This window comes from Lactuca virosa, chromosome 1, assembly GCF_052849685.1.
Source record: "Lactuca virosa cultivar CGN04683 chromosome 1, Lactuca_virosa_CGN04683_v6, whole genome shotgun sequence".
In the NCBI taxonomy this organism is placed as follows: Eukaryota; Viridiplantae; Streptophyta; class Magnoliopsida; order Asterales; family Asteraceae; genus Lactuca; species Lactuca virosa.
In genome coordinates, this window is record NC_136426.1 from 166,473,851 (window position 1) to 166,487,935 (window position 14,085).

Genomic DNA, 14,085 nt, shown 5'->3' on the forward strand with positions numbered 1-14,085 from the left:
CCTGAGACTAGGTGCACCCATCTTGAAAAACTAATACTTGAATTAGTAATTGTTTCAACAAAATTAAGACACTATTTTGAAACACATACTATACATGTAAGAATTAATTATCCCATTAAGAATGTTATGCAAAAACTAGAGATGTCAGGTAGGATGGAAAAGTCGTCCGTGAAGTTGAGCACATATGACATCAAACATGAAACAAGACTAGCAATAAAATCCCAAGCACTAGCAGAATTTGTGGCTAATTTCAGTGCTGATATACAACCTGAAGCGGAATTAGAAAGCAAGGAACTCCAAAAAGAAGAAAGCATGGGAAAATGGACACTCTTCACTGATGGATCTTCTAAATTTAGAGCAACAGGCCTAGGGATTATACTAAAATCGACATAGGGGGCATCATACCCCAAACAGTCAGTTGTGAATTCGATGCACCGAACAACGAGGCTGGATACGAAGCATTGATCATGGGATTATAGCTCGCCAAAGATCTTCAAATCAAGGATATCTAGGTATTCATTGATTCCTTATTATTAACTAATCTTTTTAATTGATCCTATGCAATAAAAATCAAAAGACTAGCACTATACCTCCAAATCCTCAAAAAATTGGCCTCCGAATTTGAAGCGTTCAACCTAAGCCAAGTTCCCAGAGAAGAAAATGTTGTTGAAAACGCACTGGCCAATCTAGGATCTTCCCTTAGGATCCCGCCAGAAGTCAGGATCCCTATAACCCATATATTTATCCCAGCAATAGAAGATCCCTCCAGCAAACCATACAATCCCAATGACCATGATCAAACAACCAACGTCAGGATCCTAACATCCACGAACATCCGTGAAACTCTAAATCCTAGATCCAGCCCATTTTAGAATATCTCAAGAATGACACAATTCCGAGAGAGAAAAAGATAACAGAGCATTCAAGATGAGGGTCTCACATTTTGTGATAATCCAAGGCAAACTATACAGGAAATCCGTGGCAGGCCCATACCTTAGATTTTTAGACGATCACGAGGCAACAAAAGTCCTAAACGATATACATGAAAGGGACTGTGGCAACCACACTGGGGGCAGATGCTTATGTTCCAAGTTGTTAAGGACGGGATACTACTGCCCAACGATGAAAAAATAAGCTTTCTTATACGAAAAAAATGTGATGCTTGTCAAAGGCATAGCAAAATCCTCCATCAACATGCAAAACCACTGCATCCTATCATTTCCCCTAGGGCATTCATGAAATGCGGAATGGATATAGTTGGAAAGTTACCAAAAGCTCATGCTGGAACGGTGATCATGCTAGTGATAACATACTACTTCTCGGAATGGATAGAGGCTGAAGTAGTTGTTCAGATACAAGATAAGGAGGTAGTCTCATTTATCAAATGTGTTATCTTGACCAGGTGCAGGATTCCTACCGAGATCATATGCGATAATGGATCCGAGTTCATAAGCAAGAGGACTAGAGACTTTTGCACGATTTGGGGAATTAAACTAATAATTTCTACTCATGTTCATCCTCAAGCTAATGGTCATGTTGAATCCAGCAACAAGATCATCGTAAAAAATTTAAAGAAAAAGTTATATGAGAAGAAAGGAAGATGGGCAAAGGAGCTTCCTTCTGCCATATGGACAGATAGGACCACTTCCAAAACAGCCACTAGCCAAAATACATACTCCTTGGTGTTTGGAACAGAAGTCGTGAGCCCTACCGAAGTAGTAATCCCAACGAAAAGATACCAATTACAAGATCAAGAGAACAACGATAGGATCCTAGCGCAAGATCTTGACATTATCGATGAACTCAGGGATCTTGCTAGGATCCGCATTTTTGCTCATCTTCAAAGGATCACTAAGTCAAATAATAAGAACGTTAAAGTAATAAAATTCTGGATAGGTGATTTGGTCGTTAGGAAGACGTTCCAAAATACCAAGGATCCCAATGCAGGAAAATTGACACCTAAATGGGAATGACCATATCTCATTGATTCAAAAGCAAGAAAGGGGCATATTGACTAGCTACCCTTGAAGGGAACGTCTTACCACGATTCTGGAATGTCATTCATCTAAAATCATATTTCATGTAGGTTGCATAAATCACTTTTGGAGAATTCAAGGTACACTCTCTCTATCCTTTACTTTTATCTAATTCTTTTTATTTAATCTTCTAAAAACCATTACTAACTTAAGCATTGGAGGGTCGTTAGACAAGCTAACACCTGCCCCAAGCTAAGGTTTGCTACGTATAGGAACTCAAGTATCCTGACATACAAGGATCCCTACATTCGTGGATCCTATCACTCAAGGATCCCAATATCTAGATCGTTCTATGATCTTAATGATTTCAATAGGCAAGTACCCTAATAACTACAAATAGAGACTGATCATCTATCTTGTGATTAAGGATACTCAATCCCCTCTAAGTTGTAAAGAGTTAATTAACTCTTTCACACGAGTTAAGGTTTCTACACCTCGCTTGGACACACAAAATCTTACTACGGGATGTGAATAAGGGTATCATTTCACGTTGTAGTGACATGGAAACCATCTTATTTCTGAACATATATTAAGATCCTGACGTTTAAACCTAAGGTTTATAACACTAACGTCTTATCTTAAGTTGGCATTATGCCTAGTAATTTTCTAAGGTTCATAACACCAACGTGTTATCTTATGTTGGGATTTTCCTTGGTAATTTTATAAAGCTGATAACACTAACGTTTTATCTTAAGTTGGGATATTCCCAATGATTTGATGAGGTCTATAAACATTGTCATGTTTTCATAAGTTAGGATTTTCCCTAAAAATGTCCAAGTCTTGTAGCATTGTCATGTTACAAATTGGGATCCTTACCATTTGGATTATAAGTTGGGATTATTCCTAATTAACTCCTAAGGTAGGATCCTCCCTAGTTTGTTGAGAAAAAATATAGCAAGGATCTTCTATGATGAACTCCTAAAGCAAGGATCCTTTCATACGCAAACTTCAGAATAATACAAAGAGATTCACAACTTCAAATTTCTCTTAAGGTTATGAACCCTAAAGAGCACCAGGTTCTATCCATCGTTAAAATTACTTTTTCCTAATGTTTGAAGGTTTATTATCCTAAAAGATCTTAACTATTTTAAGATCTTAAATTGACGACTAACTATATTCAGATTATTCGGATCTTAAAGAGTTCTCGTAAGGCTTGAACTTTGTAGAATCTTGATTATGTGTGAATCCTCAAAAATCCTATTGCTACAACCACATAATTCAACCACGCGGGCAGGAAATATAAAACAACCATGGATTAAAAAAGGAGTTGTACACCAACTCAACGAAAAAGGAAAATAATTTTCTTATATAAAACCATGCAAAATATTTCTATCTAAAAGGCATAAACCTTAGCTTGGTCATCATCTCCTACGTTCTTCTCCTCCTTACTCGCCCTCGTCTGCTACCCTTTAGGATGCTCCCTGATATTGACAGGCTCACTAGTCAATTTGGCAAAGGCCGCATGCCAGCCAGCCAGATTCCAAGATCCTGCGTTCGTCACATAATTTGATCTTGGCCTCCTAAACAGTCGCGACAACGCTGGTCTTTACCTCGACGATCACCTCCTCCATCTCTGCAATGTGCTCCTGCTCTTTCTTGGCCTTATCTTTGCTCTAGATCCCCGACCATTTCAAGAGATCCTCGTTGGTTGCTTTCCACATTATCTCTTGCTCTTTGAGGGCTTGCTCAACCCTCGCATCCTGGATCCTAAAGTCAGCGGAGATGTGGTCGGAGATCTGAAACAAAAAATATATCATAAACAACAAAAATAAAAATGCGAAAAGAAAAACTATATTGGCACTTACAGCCTGAGAAAAGGAAACCAACTTCCAGTGCATCCTCCACATCCGACATTCTGTATGTTTAAGTCCACAGTCCTGGTGGTTTTTCTCTATCAAGATCCTGGAGTCTTCACTGTTAGATCTATAGAAGTTCTTTTTATAAGGAAAAAGGATGAAGCCTTCTCCTTCTTTACCATCAATTGACCACTGGACACGGCTGTGTCAAGATCGGCAAGAGTAAAATGAGCACCGAAGCGTGTAACCTTGGATCCTGAGCGTGATAGTATAAACCATAAGAAGTCAATATCCTTTATGAAAAGAAGGATGAATTAGGGATCCTTACCCTTTGACATAGAGACAGTGGCAGGGGAACTTTCGTGATGATTGAGCCTCAATGATCTTTCTGACTCGGACAGGGAAAAAAAGATGTCTATTCTATCCTCTCTATATTTGGCATGAGCGACGAGTTTTTAAATTTAAAAGCTGCAAAAAAATCAAACAAAATAAGAAATGTGAATATTAGGATCCTTAATGAAAAGATATGAACGCTACCCTTTTTAAACCAAGACTGTGGTAAAAGATTTCCGTCAGGAATGGAATCACATTTCACAAAAAAAATATTTTCATTTCCAAGCAATCTCGTTTAAACCAATGTTGAGACCCATGGAGCAGTTCAGATGATCGATCCAGTAAAGGATCCTCCAAACTGCTGGCATGGCTTGGATATACGAAATTTTAGTAATTTCGAAGAATTCGGAGACGATTCCAGGAAAGGGATAAGTTAGACCTAAGGTAAAAGGATATTCAGGATAACAAATCTAGGAAGACAAAACAAAGTCTGGTTGGATCCTCGAATCGAAAGCTCTAAAAATCGTATTGGCAGGGAAAGCTCCGACTGATTTCAAGGCTTCGATAGGATCGTCATCGAAGGTACAACTTTCTTCATAAGTTAAGGCTTTTTGTTCTGTGAAATCGTCATCAGGAATAGCGATAACACTTGTGCGAGAGCGAGTTTCTTTTTTTACTACATTTAAAAATGAAGAAGGAGAAAAAGAGACAAAGGTAGTACCTTCGATGATATTCAGTGAACGTCCGGAAGAAAAGGTAAAAGAGTAAGACGGAATTAAAAGAGTGAATACCCTATTTATACAATAATCATGGAAAGGTAGAAGGGTGATTTTACCTATACCAACGACTAGAAATCTATTCGTTGAAATTTAAATTACCCTATCCGTTAGAACTTTTTACTTTAATTTTTAATTTAAAATTATAACTCTAAATATACGAAAACTAACATTAATATTTTGCAGATAAAATTTAGGGGAAATTGTTAGTGGCAGGTTTTGAGAATCATATGTAGGATCCATAATATTCCTGAAGTCTGAGGATCGTTAAACATATCTCAGGATCCTGATTATTATCACTAATATTTCCTAACACTTATAACGTCTATATTCTTCATTCTTTTACTCATATGTTCAGAATTAGTCAACACAAGACTCATTCTCAATGGAGAATCACTTCAACCAAGATTAACACCTTGGAATACCAAGTCAAACAACATGCAAGTACTTGGTTAAAGAGGATCCCGAAAATATCGGACTTCTTGTTGTTTAGCATAGACTATAAATAACACATGTAAATCACACACTACACACATGACTAGCTCTACTACTACACTTGTACTCGTATTATCTTCATCATCTCTGTAATTTCATATTGAAATCAATAAAAAGCAATAAGGTTGGTGATCATTATCACATTCCAAGGTTTTATGCTGAAGATCCTATAAGGGATCACTTTCCTTGTAACTCACATGTCACTTTGATCATTATTCTACATTTGCATTATTCTAAGACTACAGCCTCTCAGAAAATTTGGTTGAATTATACTTGATTAACTTTCAACCAAAACAATTATATATAAAGAATACTTCCAGGCTTCATAGAAATGTAAGTCACAAAAAGTTCCTTACAATGATAATCTGGTAAGAGTGGATAGTAGATAACCAATGTAGGCTCTGATACTAAATGACAAGACTAGGAAAGTACTCTAAGTTAAATGAGTATAAAGTAAGTACAAAAGTTATAACTTAACAATTGATATAAAGAACTATAATGAAGGACTATGAGCATAAATAAATGAACATTGGAATGAACAAAGAACAATCTTATATTGAAATAGATTGTCTAGCAAGATTTTTGAAAAGGTATAAGAAGAATCACAACTTGGTTCCCCTTTTATAAACACAATCCAAGGGCATAAAGGGTAAATAACTGCTAACAAAAGGTAATGAAATGACTAAGTAATCTAATCATTAACAATAAATCATTACAACCCAACAGCCGTTACCTTCTACTACAAAACTACAAAACAAAAGTCAAATTCTTCTCATTTACATACCACCTTCTGATTAGACCACCTTTCGAAGAATACTTATTTTTGGACATGACAACCTTCGGTCAGTAACTTATTGTTGATCTTCTGCGGAGGGTCACTTCTAGGTTCAACACTTGTGTATGGTATTTTATATTGTATTATAAGACTTTAAATGTGTTATTTAATTTAAAAGTAAGTAAATCTATTAAAAATAAATATTTTTTAAAACATTTAAAATTCTGAAATGCAAAAATATGTGTCGTCTTTCTTTGATAGGAGATTTAAGGATACACATTACATGTCGTAAATGCATCTCATAAATCTGGTCGCAAGTTTACTGCATGAAAATGAGCGTCATCTTCCGTTTATGATAGGGGTTGTAATGAAACATGTTTGTGTGTCATTTGTACTTTTTTATGAAACACCATGTCATGAAAGGCCAATTTTCGTATAGTGTTGAATTCATAAAATATTCATGAGACTATGTTTTTATAACTATATATGTAAAACATATATAAAACCTTTTCTTAATAATGCAAGTCAATGTCGTGCTTTTAAAGGACACTCATACATCATTTGTAAAGTCTTGGTAGGATAAGGTTAGTTGGTCATTAGGATTTTGTCTTATGATGTTCTAGGTGGATTTGTGCTTTCTTGTGCCAGATGGGCCACCTAGTTACTAGTTAGTTCCAAAGCTACAAGTTGTTTCAGGTAGGAAGATTTGATCGGAAATCTTTTGTGATAAAGATCACCTAAGCATGATAAAATAGATGAGATCAAACATGCCAAGTTAAACAGAAGTTGTTTAGGTTCCCATTATTTATGAATTAAAAATTGTATGGTATTGGTAATGGCTACTATCGAGTTGGATTAAGTGGATGTGATAAAGGTCAACTAACCATTTACTTGTTTTGTAAATTGGATCCTAGACTTTGATTGCCTTTGTAAAACCTCTCTCTTGTTGAACTTCAAGAGATAGTAACATTTAATGGTTATAATTTTTATAATTGGTATAATGCCTTGATTTCTTTCCACAAGGATAAACAAAAATTATATACATTGAAAGATCCCATTCTTGAACAACCTCTGCCGACCAGTCAGTTTGATCATGATGCTTTGATGGAAACAATATTGTAATGATATTGATGTTTCTTAAATTATACTAGGAATAATTTCTCATCAAGTGAAGAGGATATTAATTTAAAACAGTAGAACGTGCTTCAAACTCGTTCAATCATTGGATAAAAGGAAACTCTAAGAGAGTGTGTACTTGAGTGACTTATAGTCGAATTAAGGGAAATACAACATAAATTCATGAAATCAAGAAAGGGCTCAAATGAAAAGTGTTGTTTCAATTCTGGAGAAAGTGGACACTGAAAGAGGAACTGATCCTCTTATCTCTTCGAGCTGAGGAAGTCGGACATGACCAAGACTTCAAGTATCTATATAATAGAACTATTTATTTTTCCATTATTCACTTGAGTATTTTATACTTCATGTGACATTAATAATTGATATTATATGCTGAAATTTTGGAAGAAATAAACAATTAGTTAAAGACAAATAGTATTCCATGTTGGCGATATAATAAGAGATGCTATTGATGCTGCAGGATCTTGCATTTATAGAATAGATGTTTTGTACCTATTCTTATAGGAATATGTAATAGTTCCAAAACTGAATAAATTTAAATTTACTTATCGTTTAATATATGTTCACATTCATGTTCTGAAACGAAGCATTCTTTATTAAGAATACATTCTCATAATGTTGTTTATGAAGTAAATCTATAAATTATTCACTAAATTAATAGTTCTAATTAGAATACCTATATAATCAAATGATATTGGACTTAATCTTAACTATTGTGTTATCATCAGGACTATGTAAACATGAAACACAAATATCAACTTCAAAGAATGGAAATTTTGAAGGAAAATGATCCTGATTCATTTGATATATGTGAATCATATATATATATATATATATATATATATACATATATATATATATATATGTATATATATATATATATATATATATATATATATATATATATATATATATATGTATATATATATATATATATGTATATATATATATATATATATATATGTATATATATATATATATATATATATATATATATATATATGTATATATATATATATATATGTATATATATATATATATGGGAAGATGCTTCACAAGTATTTTTCTCTACTAGTAGTGAAAGAAAAAAAGGCTTGATAAAGAATTATACATTGTGATGTATGTAATCTTTCCGATCCATGATTAGATTTGGTGATAAATACTTAATCAATTTTACTGAAGACTTTTATTTGTTATTGTCGAAACTTTTGATTCGCTCAAATTGTTTCATAGTGAAGATTGCAATACAACTTAATGAGACCATCATTAACCTTTCGTTATGATAAAGAAAATGAGTTTTTAAACCAAGTCTTCTTGGATCATCCTTAGATCCAATAATAGAAAAAATACCCTTTAATGACATGCATTGCGTGTCATAAAAGGGTCAGATGACACACAAATATGTGTCAAGGAAGCCCCGATCATAAAGGAAGATGACACACATTTACCTGTCGTAACCTTACAATGTGCGTTTAGGATACACATTTATGACACGCAATGTGTATCATTAAAACCCATGTCATAAAGGAAGACAACACACATTTTTTGTGTCATAATTTTAATTAAAAAGATAAATATTTTTGATAGATTTACTATATTTCAAATTAAATAACACATTTAAAGACTCATAATACAAAATTAAATACCACACACAATAAAGATAATTCATTGCACAAAATATAATATGTCAAATAGAAATAATCATTCTAATAGTAACTAAATGTAATAAATTGCTAATATTACATTATATTTATTCAAGAAATACAAGATATGAACAACATTAAAAGGAACATGTGAGTAAGTCTTAATGGCATCTTTAAGCCATGCGACTTCACCACTTGAATATGCATCAACTCAACCAGTGTTCACTTGGGAATATCTAGTAGAAGTCAACACACAGCTGAAATTCATCATAAAAAGCCATATTATCTTGAGACTGCTACAACTGTTTTGTATACTCATCCATTGTTTCTGAAAGGGGTTGTGGACTTGACAGCTTGGAATTTGAATTAGTATAATATGTTGATCGCGAAGCTGAAAGAACTTTCAAAACCTACAAAACCAGTCGAAGGGTAAAAGGGCCTTATATATCCTTGTTTCACAAAACCTACAGTTTAATATATGATGGATCTTGAACTTACACAAAAATATGTGAGTTGTTCAAATATATTGAGTGAAAAATACTTATTTGACACTACAAAGTAAAATAACTCTATTATTGGGATAGAAATCATCAAAAGCAACTAATGTATGATCTCCCTCGGTTTCTGAAATAGCATAGCTTCCATCAACAATAACCACATCTGATTGATTCTGTGAAAAAAATTGCATTGGTCAAAAAGTGAAAGGATACATGAACAATTAAAAGGTCATAGCAATATTTGATGTTCTTGCTTAACATAGCCTAGCCAACTTGTTTTGTCTCCAGAAAATGGGACTAAAGTATAATTTTCTATTCACACTTATTTCAGTTAAGGAAACAAACTTTCAACAATTTATGGTTTAACAACACCTACCACCACAACCTTGTACCTCTACTCATATTCTAGGATTACTATACCACGATCCAATCTTTTCCTGAAAAATAAAATTGTAAAAAATTAATAGAAATCAAAATAATCATTATTAAAACCAGCAAGAAGAAAAGACTTAACATTTTATTTATCATCAACAATTTTCTCATCCTTGGTCTTTTGTCCTCTTCTTCTTCATATGGTCCTGAGTAAGGATTTACAAGGACTGATACACTAATTATCTTGATCTCTTCCTACACAATCACAAAAACAATAACAACTTTTGATGTTGAATATGAATTATAAATAATATATATATTTATATTGGATAAAAATATTAAAAAAAAGCATGAAAAAGCCTTAAGACTAACTAGAGGCCGATCATCATCATCATCATCAACAGGAACCTTCAAATTCACTTCATCTTGAAACTGCTTTCCCGATATAGATTAACCTCCTTTCCCAGCCCCAGTTGGATCCTCACCTACTGCTTGTGTTGAAAATACATTTTATACCATTTTAAAATGACTTTTAAACCCTTTTAGTTCATTCAAAAAAGTAGTGTATGTTGCGTTCAGGTTCGTTTTGGTAGCCATCTTTATGCCACTTAAACATTGGTGGATCCATGAAACACAAAAATGGTGAAATATGAATCGAAATGAAGAATTCTATCAACAACAATTGAGGCCACATCTAATAAAGTACGGTCAAACGTCATTTAATTGACACCTGTAGTAAAATATGTACACTTAAACATAAGTAAAAGGGGTTAACAAGAGAAAATGGGTCAAATACTGAGAATATGGCAAAGCTATTGAATGATTTGTATATATTTGCAAATAATTGTTATTAGTAAGAGTTTAGAGACATGATATTTTTACCTCCTATTCAAAGTACAACACATTTCCTTGAGAAATTTGATGTGGTAGAAGCTATATGATTGACAACTTCAATCACTTGTTGTTGGACCTAGAATTTCCAATCCAAAACAACATATCATAAACTCCATAATAAATTGTAAACAACAAGATTAATCATGGTTTTTTAATCAATGCTTCAACTACCTTTATGTGTTTATCACTCCAACCAGGAACAACAAAGAGTAACCAAATTAAACTCTCAAATGACTACTCAATTTGTTGACTGCATAAATTTTCTTTGAATGAATTAAGGGATGCAAAACACAACTTTCTAGTTGATCATTGGAAGGATTCTTTTCATTCAACAAGAACACAACTTCAGCCAACTTTGTTCCATTCACATCTAAATCTATATGTGTATTTTTTTTTTTCCGTAAATTTCCATTAATAGAATTTTTATGAATCGTTAAACCCTATTTGAACGGAATTAAACAAAAATAACACTAAACAGGGTCACACTGTTAATAATCTCTTCTACATCTTTCAAAACTCGAACAAAATCAAAATTAGATTAACAAAATTTAGCAAATTAAACAGGTAAGCTTCAAAACGTTGAACAGTTAAAATTTATTTTTGTTGACAAATTCAAAACAGGCGAAGGGTTTCTAGTATAAAACAGTAGTAAAGGCATTGATAATGCCGACTCTTCGACTCTTAAAATCTCTAAAAACTTCTTCAACGATTCAAGGGCTGTAGGGTTCACTTCCATCCATATTCGTTCAACGCAATTGTATTTGTGTGCGTGTATACACATGAGTTGTTAGATCAAACAGGCGACAAAATTTGGGGGATGAAGTGTATGAAAAACGTGAGGGGGAATTGGGGAGAAATTATTTGAACTAGGAGAAAGATTGATAGTAGCACAATTCTATTAGGGTTTCTTCGGTAGAGGATTTTAGAAGGAGAAGGAAGAGACACATCAGGCATGGTTTTTAAATTTTTGGAATTTCATTTCCCCCCTTGGCTATTAAAAATATGGAGAACACGTCTTCCTGAAAAAAATTATAAAACGACACATTTACATGACACACTTTTTATGATAGGGTGCCCTATGGGTTTTTAATTTTTTTGGTTGGACACAAATTTTAACGCACACACAAATGCGTGTCCTCTATATTTTAAATTTTATAAAATTACCATTACATTTAGGACAAACAAAAAAATACATATTCTAAGTTGGTGGGTGTCATTATTCGTGTGTCATTAAATCGTTGTTTTCTAGTAGTGAATTATGAAATCGGTTCACAAGTCATTACGTCAAGAACACTCACTCGTCAATTGTACGGTTCTTATGGCACAAGATCACGTGGCCGCTTGAATTTTTTCTTATGATGTTCGAGGTAGTTATCATATTCTCTAGTAAGATAGGGTCACCTGGCCACTGGTTGAATAACAATAATACATGTTTTTGAAGAAGATAAATCAAACCTTACAGTCTGCCATATGATTTTTTAAAGAACTATTTCCTTTATATAATTTTTAGAGCTATGTTCACTGCAACAAATATATATTTCCAACCAAACAAGTAGATTAAATATTTTCGTATGACTAAGGATGAAATGTTCCATCCTTATCTAAAAGGTGTAGAGTTATGGAGCTTATGTAAGACACAAGTTTAACTCAACTTTACATCTACTAATTGCATTAAATATACTATCCTAAATTATTGTTTAGGATGAAGTTTCTTTTATTCAACTAATTGTCATTCCAAAAGACATATACGTAGAAAGTTCTAAACTATGAGCAATAAAGTAAATGCATCATAGTTTAGAACTAGAAATTTGTTCAACAGTTCTTTAACCTGTTTAATTGTTGATCAGAGACTAATAGAACACATAGAGATGCATTCATGTATAATTATCATGTATAGGCTTGATTAATTTTCCTCGATATAGTATGACTATAAATAGTAAGTGAGTTTTTAAATGAGAAAGCATACATAAATGAAAACCTTTTCAAGTTTAAGCTAACATCTCATAAGTAAGATGTCACACCCCAAAACCGGAATGGCGGAAACGTTCTGGGGCGGAGGACGTCATGTACAGTATCATAACAATGCATAATAGTAAACAAGCAACAACATCCATTGCATTAATATAATAGTTACATACATATGTGTGTTCTATTGTAAGTTCAAATGACACAAAAAATGTACAATCAAAATAAGACGAGTCTTGGATCAACTTCGTCCTTCAAAAGCTGTATGGGTATACCTGTCTTACTGGTTCCCTAAGAATAAAAGTTATTTTGAAAGAGAGTATCAGCATAAAATGCTGGTGAGTTCATAAGTATTTAATGTCATTGATGTTGTAAAATGTAAGTTATCTAGGTTCAACAAAATGTTTATAATAAAAATGTTTATTTGTAAGTGTTCGCATCTATTTGTAAAATGATCGTATTTCTTTGTAAAATGTTCGTATCTCCCTAGAAAATACCATAGTTTCTAGTAAACTGTAGTCTTCTACCAAGACTCAAGTGTTATGTTTTTTTGTTTGTAGGTGTATGCATCTTTCCCAAGTTTGACTATCATTATCAAAATATAGTTTGTACATTATCGTGTAATATTAAAAATGTTTCAAGTTTAATGTATTAGGGAAAATATTATAGTATCGTAGTTTTGTATGTATTAACTACCGTGGTACTAATTACCTTAAGGCCATGAATTATAAGGTAAATGTGAAGATACTCGTAACTATACTGATTGACGGATGAAAACACGACGAACTGCTGGCGTAAAAATAAATGTGACATTTTTCACCCCTTGGCTTGGTCGGCCGGGACTATAGCTAGCAGTCAGGATGTGGGATGGTCACTCCCGTATAGATCTATACACACAATACCCGCTCTCCGTCCAGGAGACTCTGGTTACCAACGTGACAACGGTGAAATCCGCGTCATGAGGATGTATCTCATACTCTAAATGTTATATTCGTGTATGTTCCTTTTGTTCACTTGTAAAAGTATATGTATTTGTATATGTTCTCTTCGCTGTACTTCTATATGCATATGTGTGACAACCCGAAATTTCAGGAGATAACAGGAGAGAGGATGCGCTAGGGTTTGTTGTGCAACAATATTATTCCAAAACTCCAAGAGTTTGGAGTTTACAGCCTAAACAAAGGTGTTTACGGCCGTAAACCCTAAAAGGGGGTATAAATATGACACTTAGTCATATTTTACCATTTTTCATATTTTCAAGATCCAAATCTCAATTCTCTCTCAAGTATCATCCAACATTTCTTCAACATCTTCAACTTGTAAGTGTTTCTTACCCTAATAAGTTGATATATACCTTAATCTAGTG

The 14,085-nt window shown here is 33.3% G+C and overlaps 1 protein-coding gene across 1 annotated transcript; it reads left to right on the plus strand.

Annotated features, from left to right (window-relative positions):
• Positions 1-1,247: 1,247 nt before the first annotated feature.
• Positions 1,248-1,973, plus strand: LOC145123550 (uncharacterized). Its single transcript, XM_079058760.1, has one exon. It carries the CDS (start codon positions 1,248-1,250, stop codon positions 1,971-1,973), a length of 726 nt encoding a protein of 241 aa, XP_078914886.1.
• Positions 1,974-14,085: the final 12,112 nt, after the last annotated feature.

Coding starts and splice junctions, on each gene's coding strand:
- LOC145123550 (XM_079058760.1), top strand. CDS start 1,248: ATGGATATAGTTGGAAAGTTACCAAAAGCTCATGCTGGAACGGTGATC.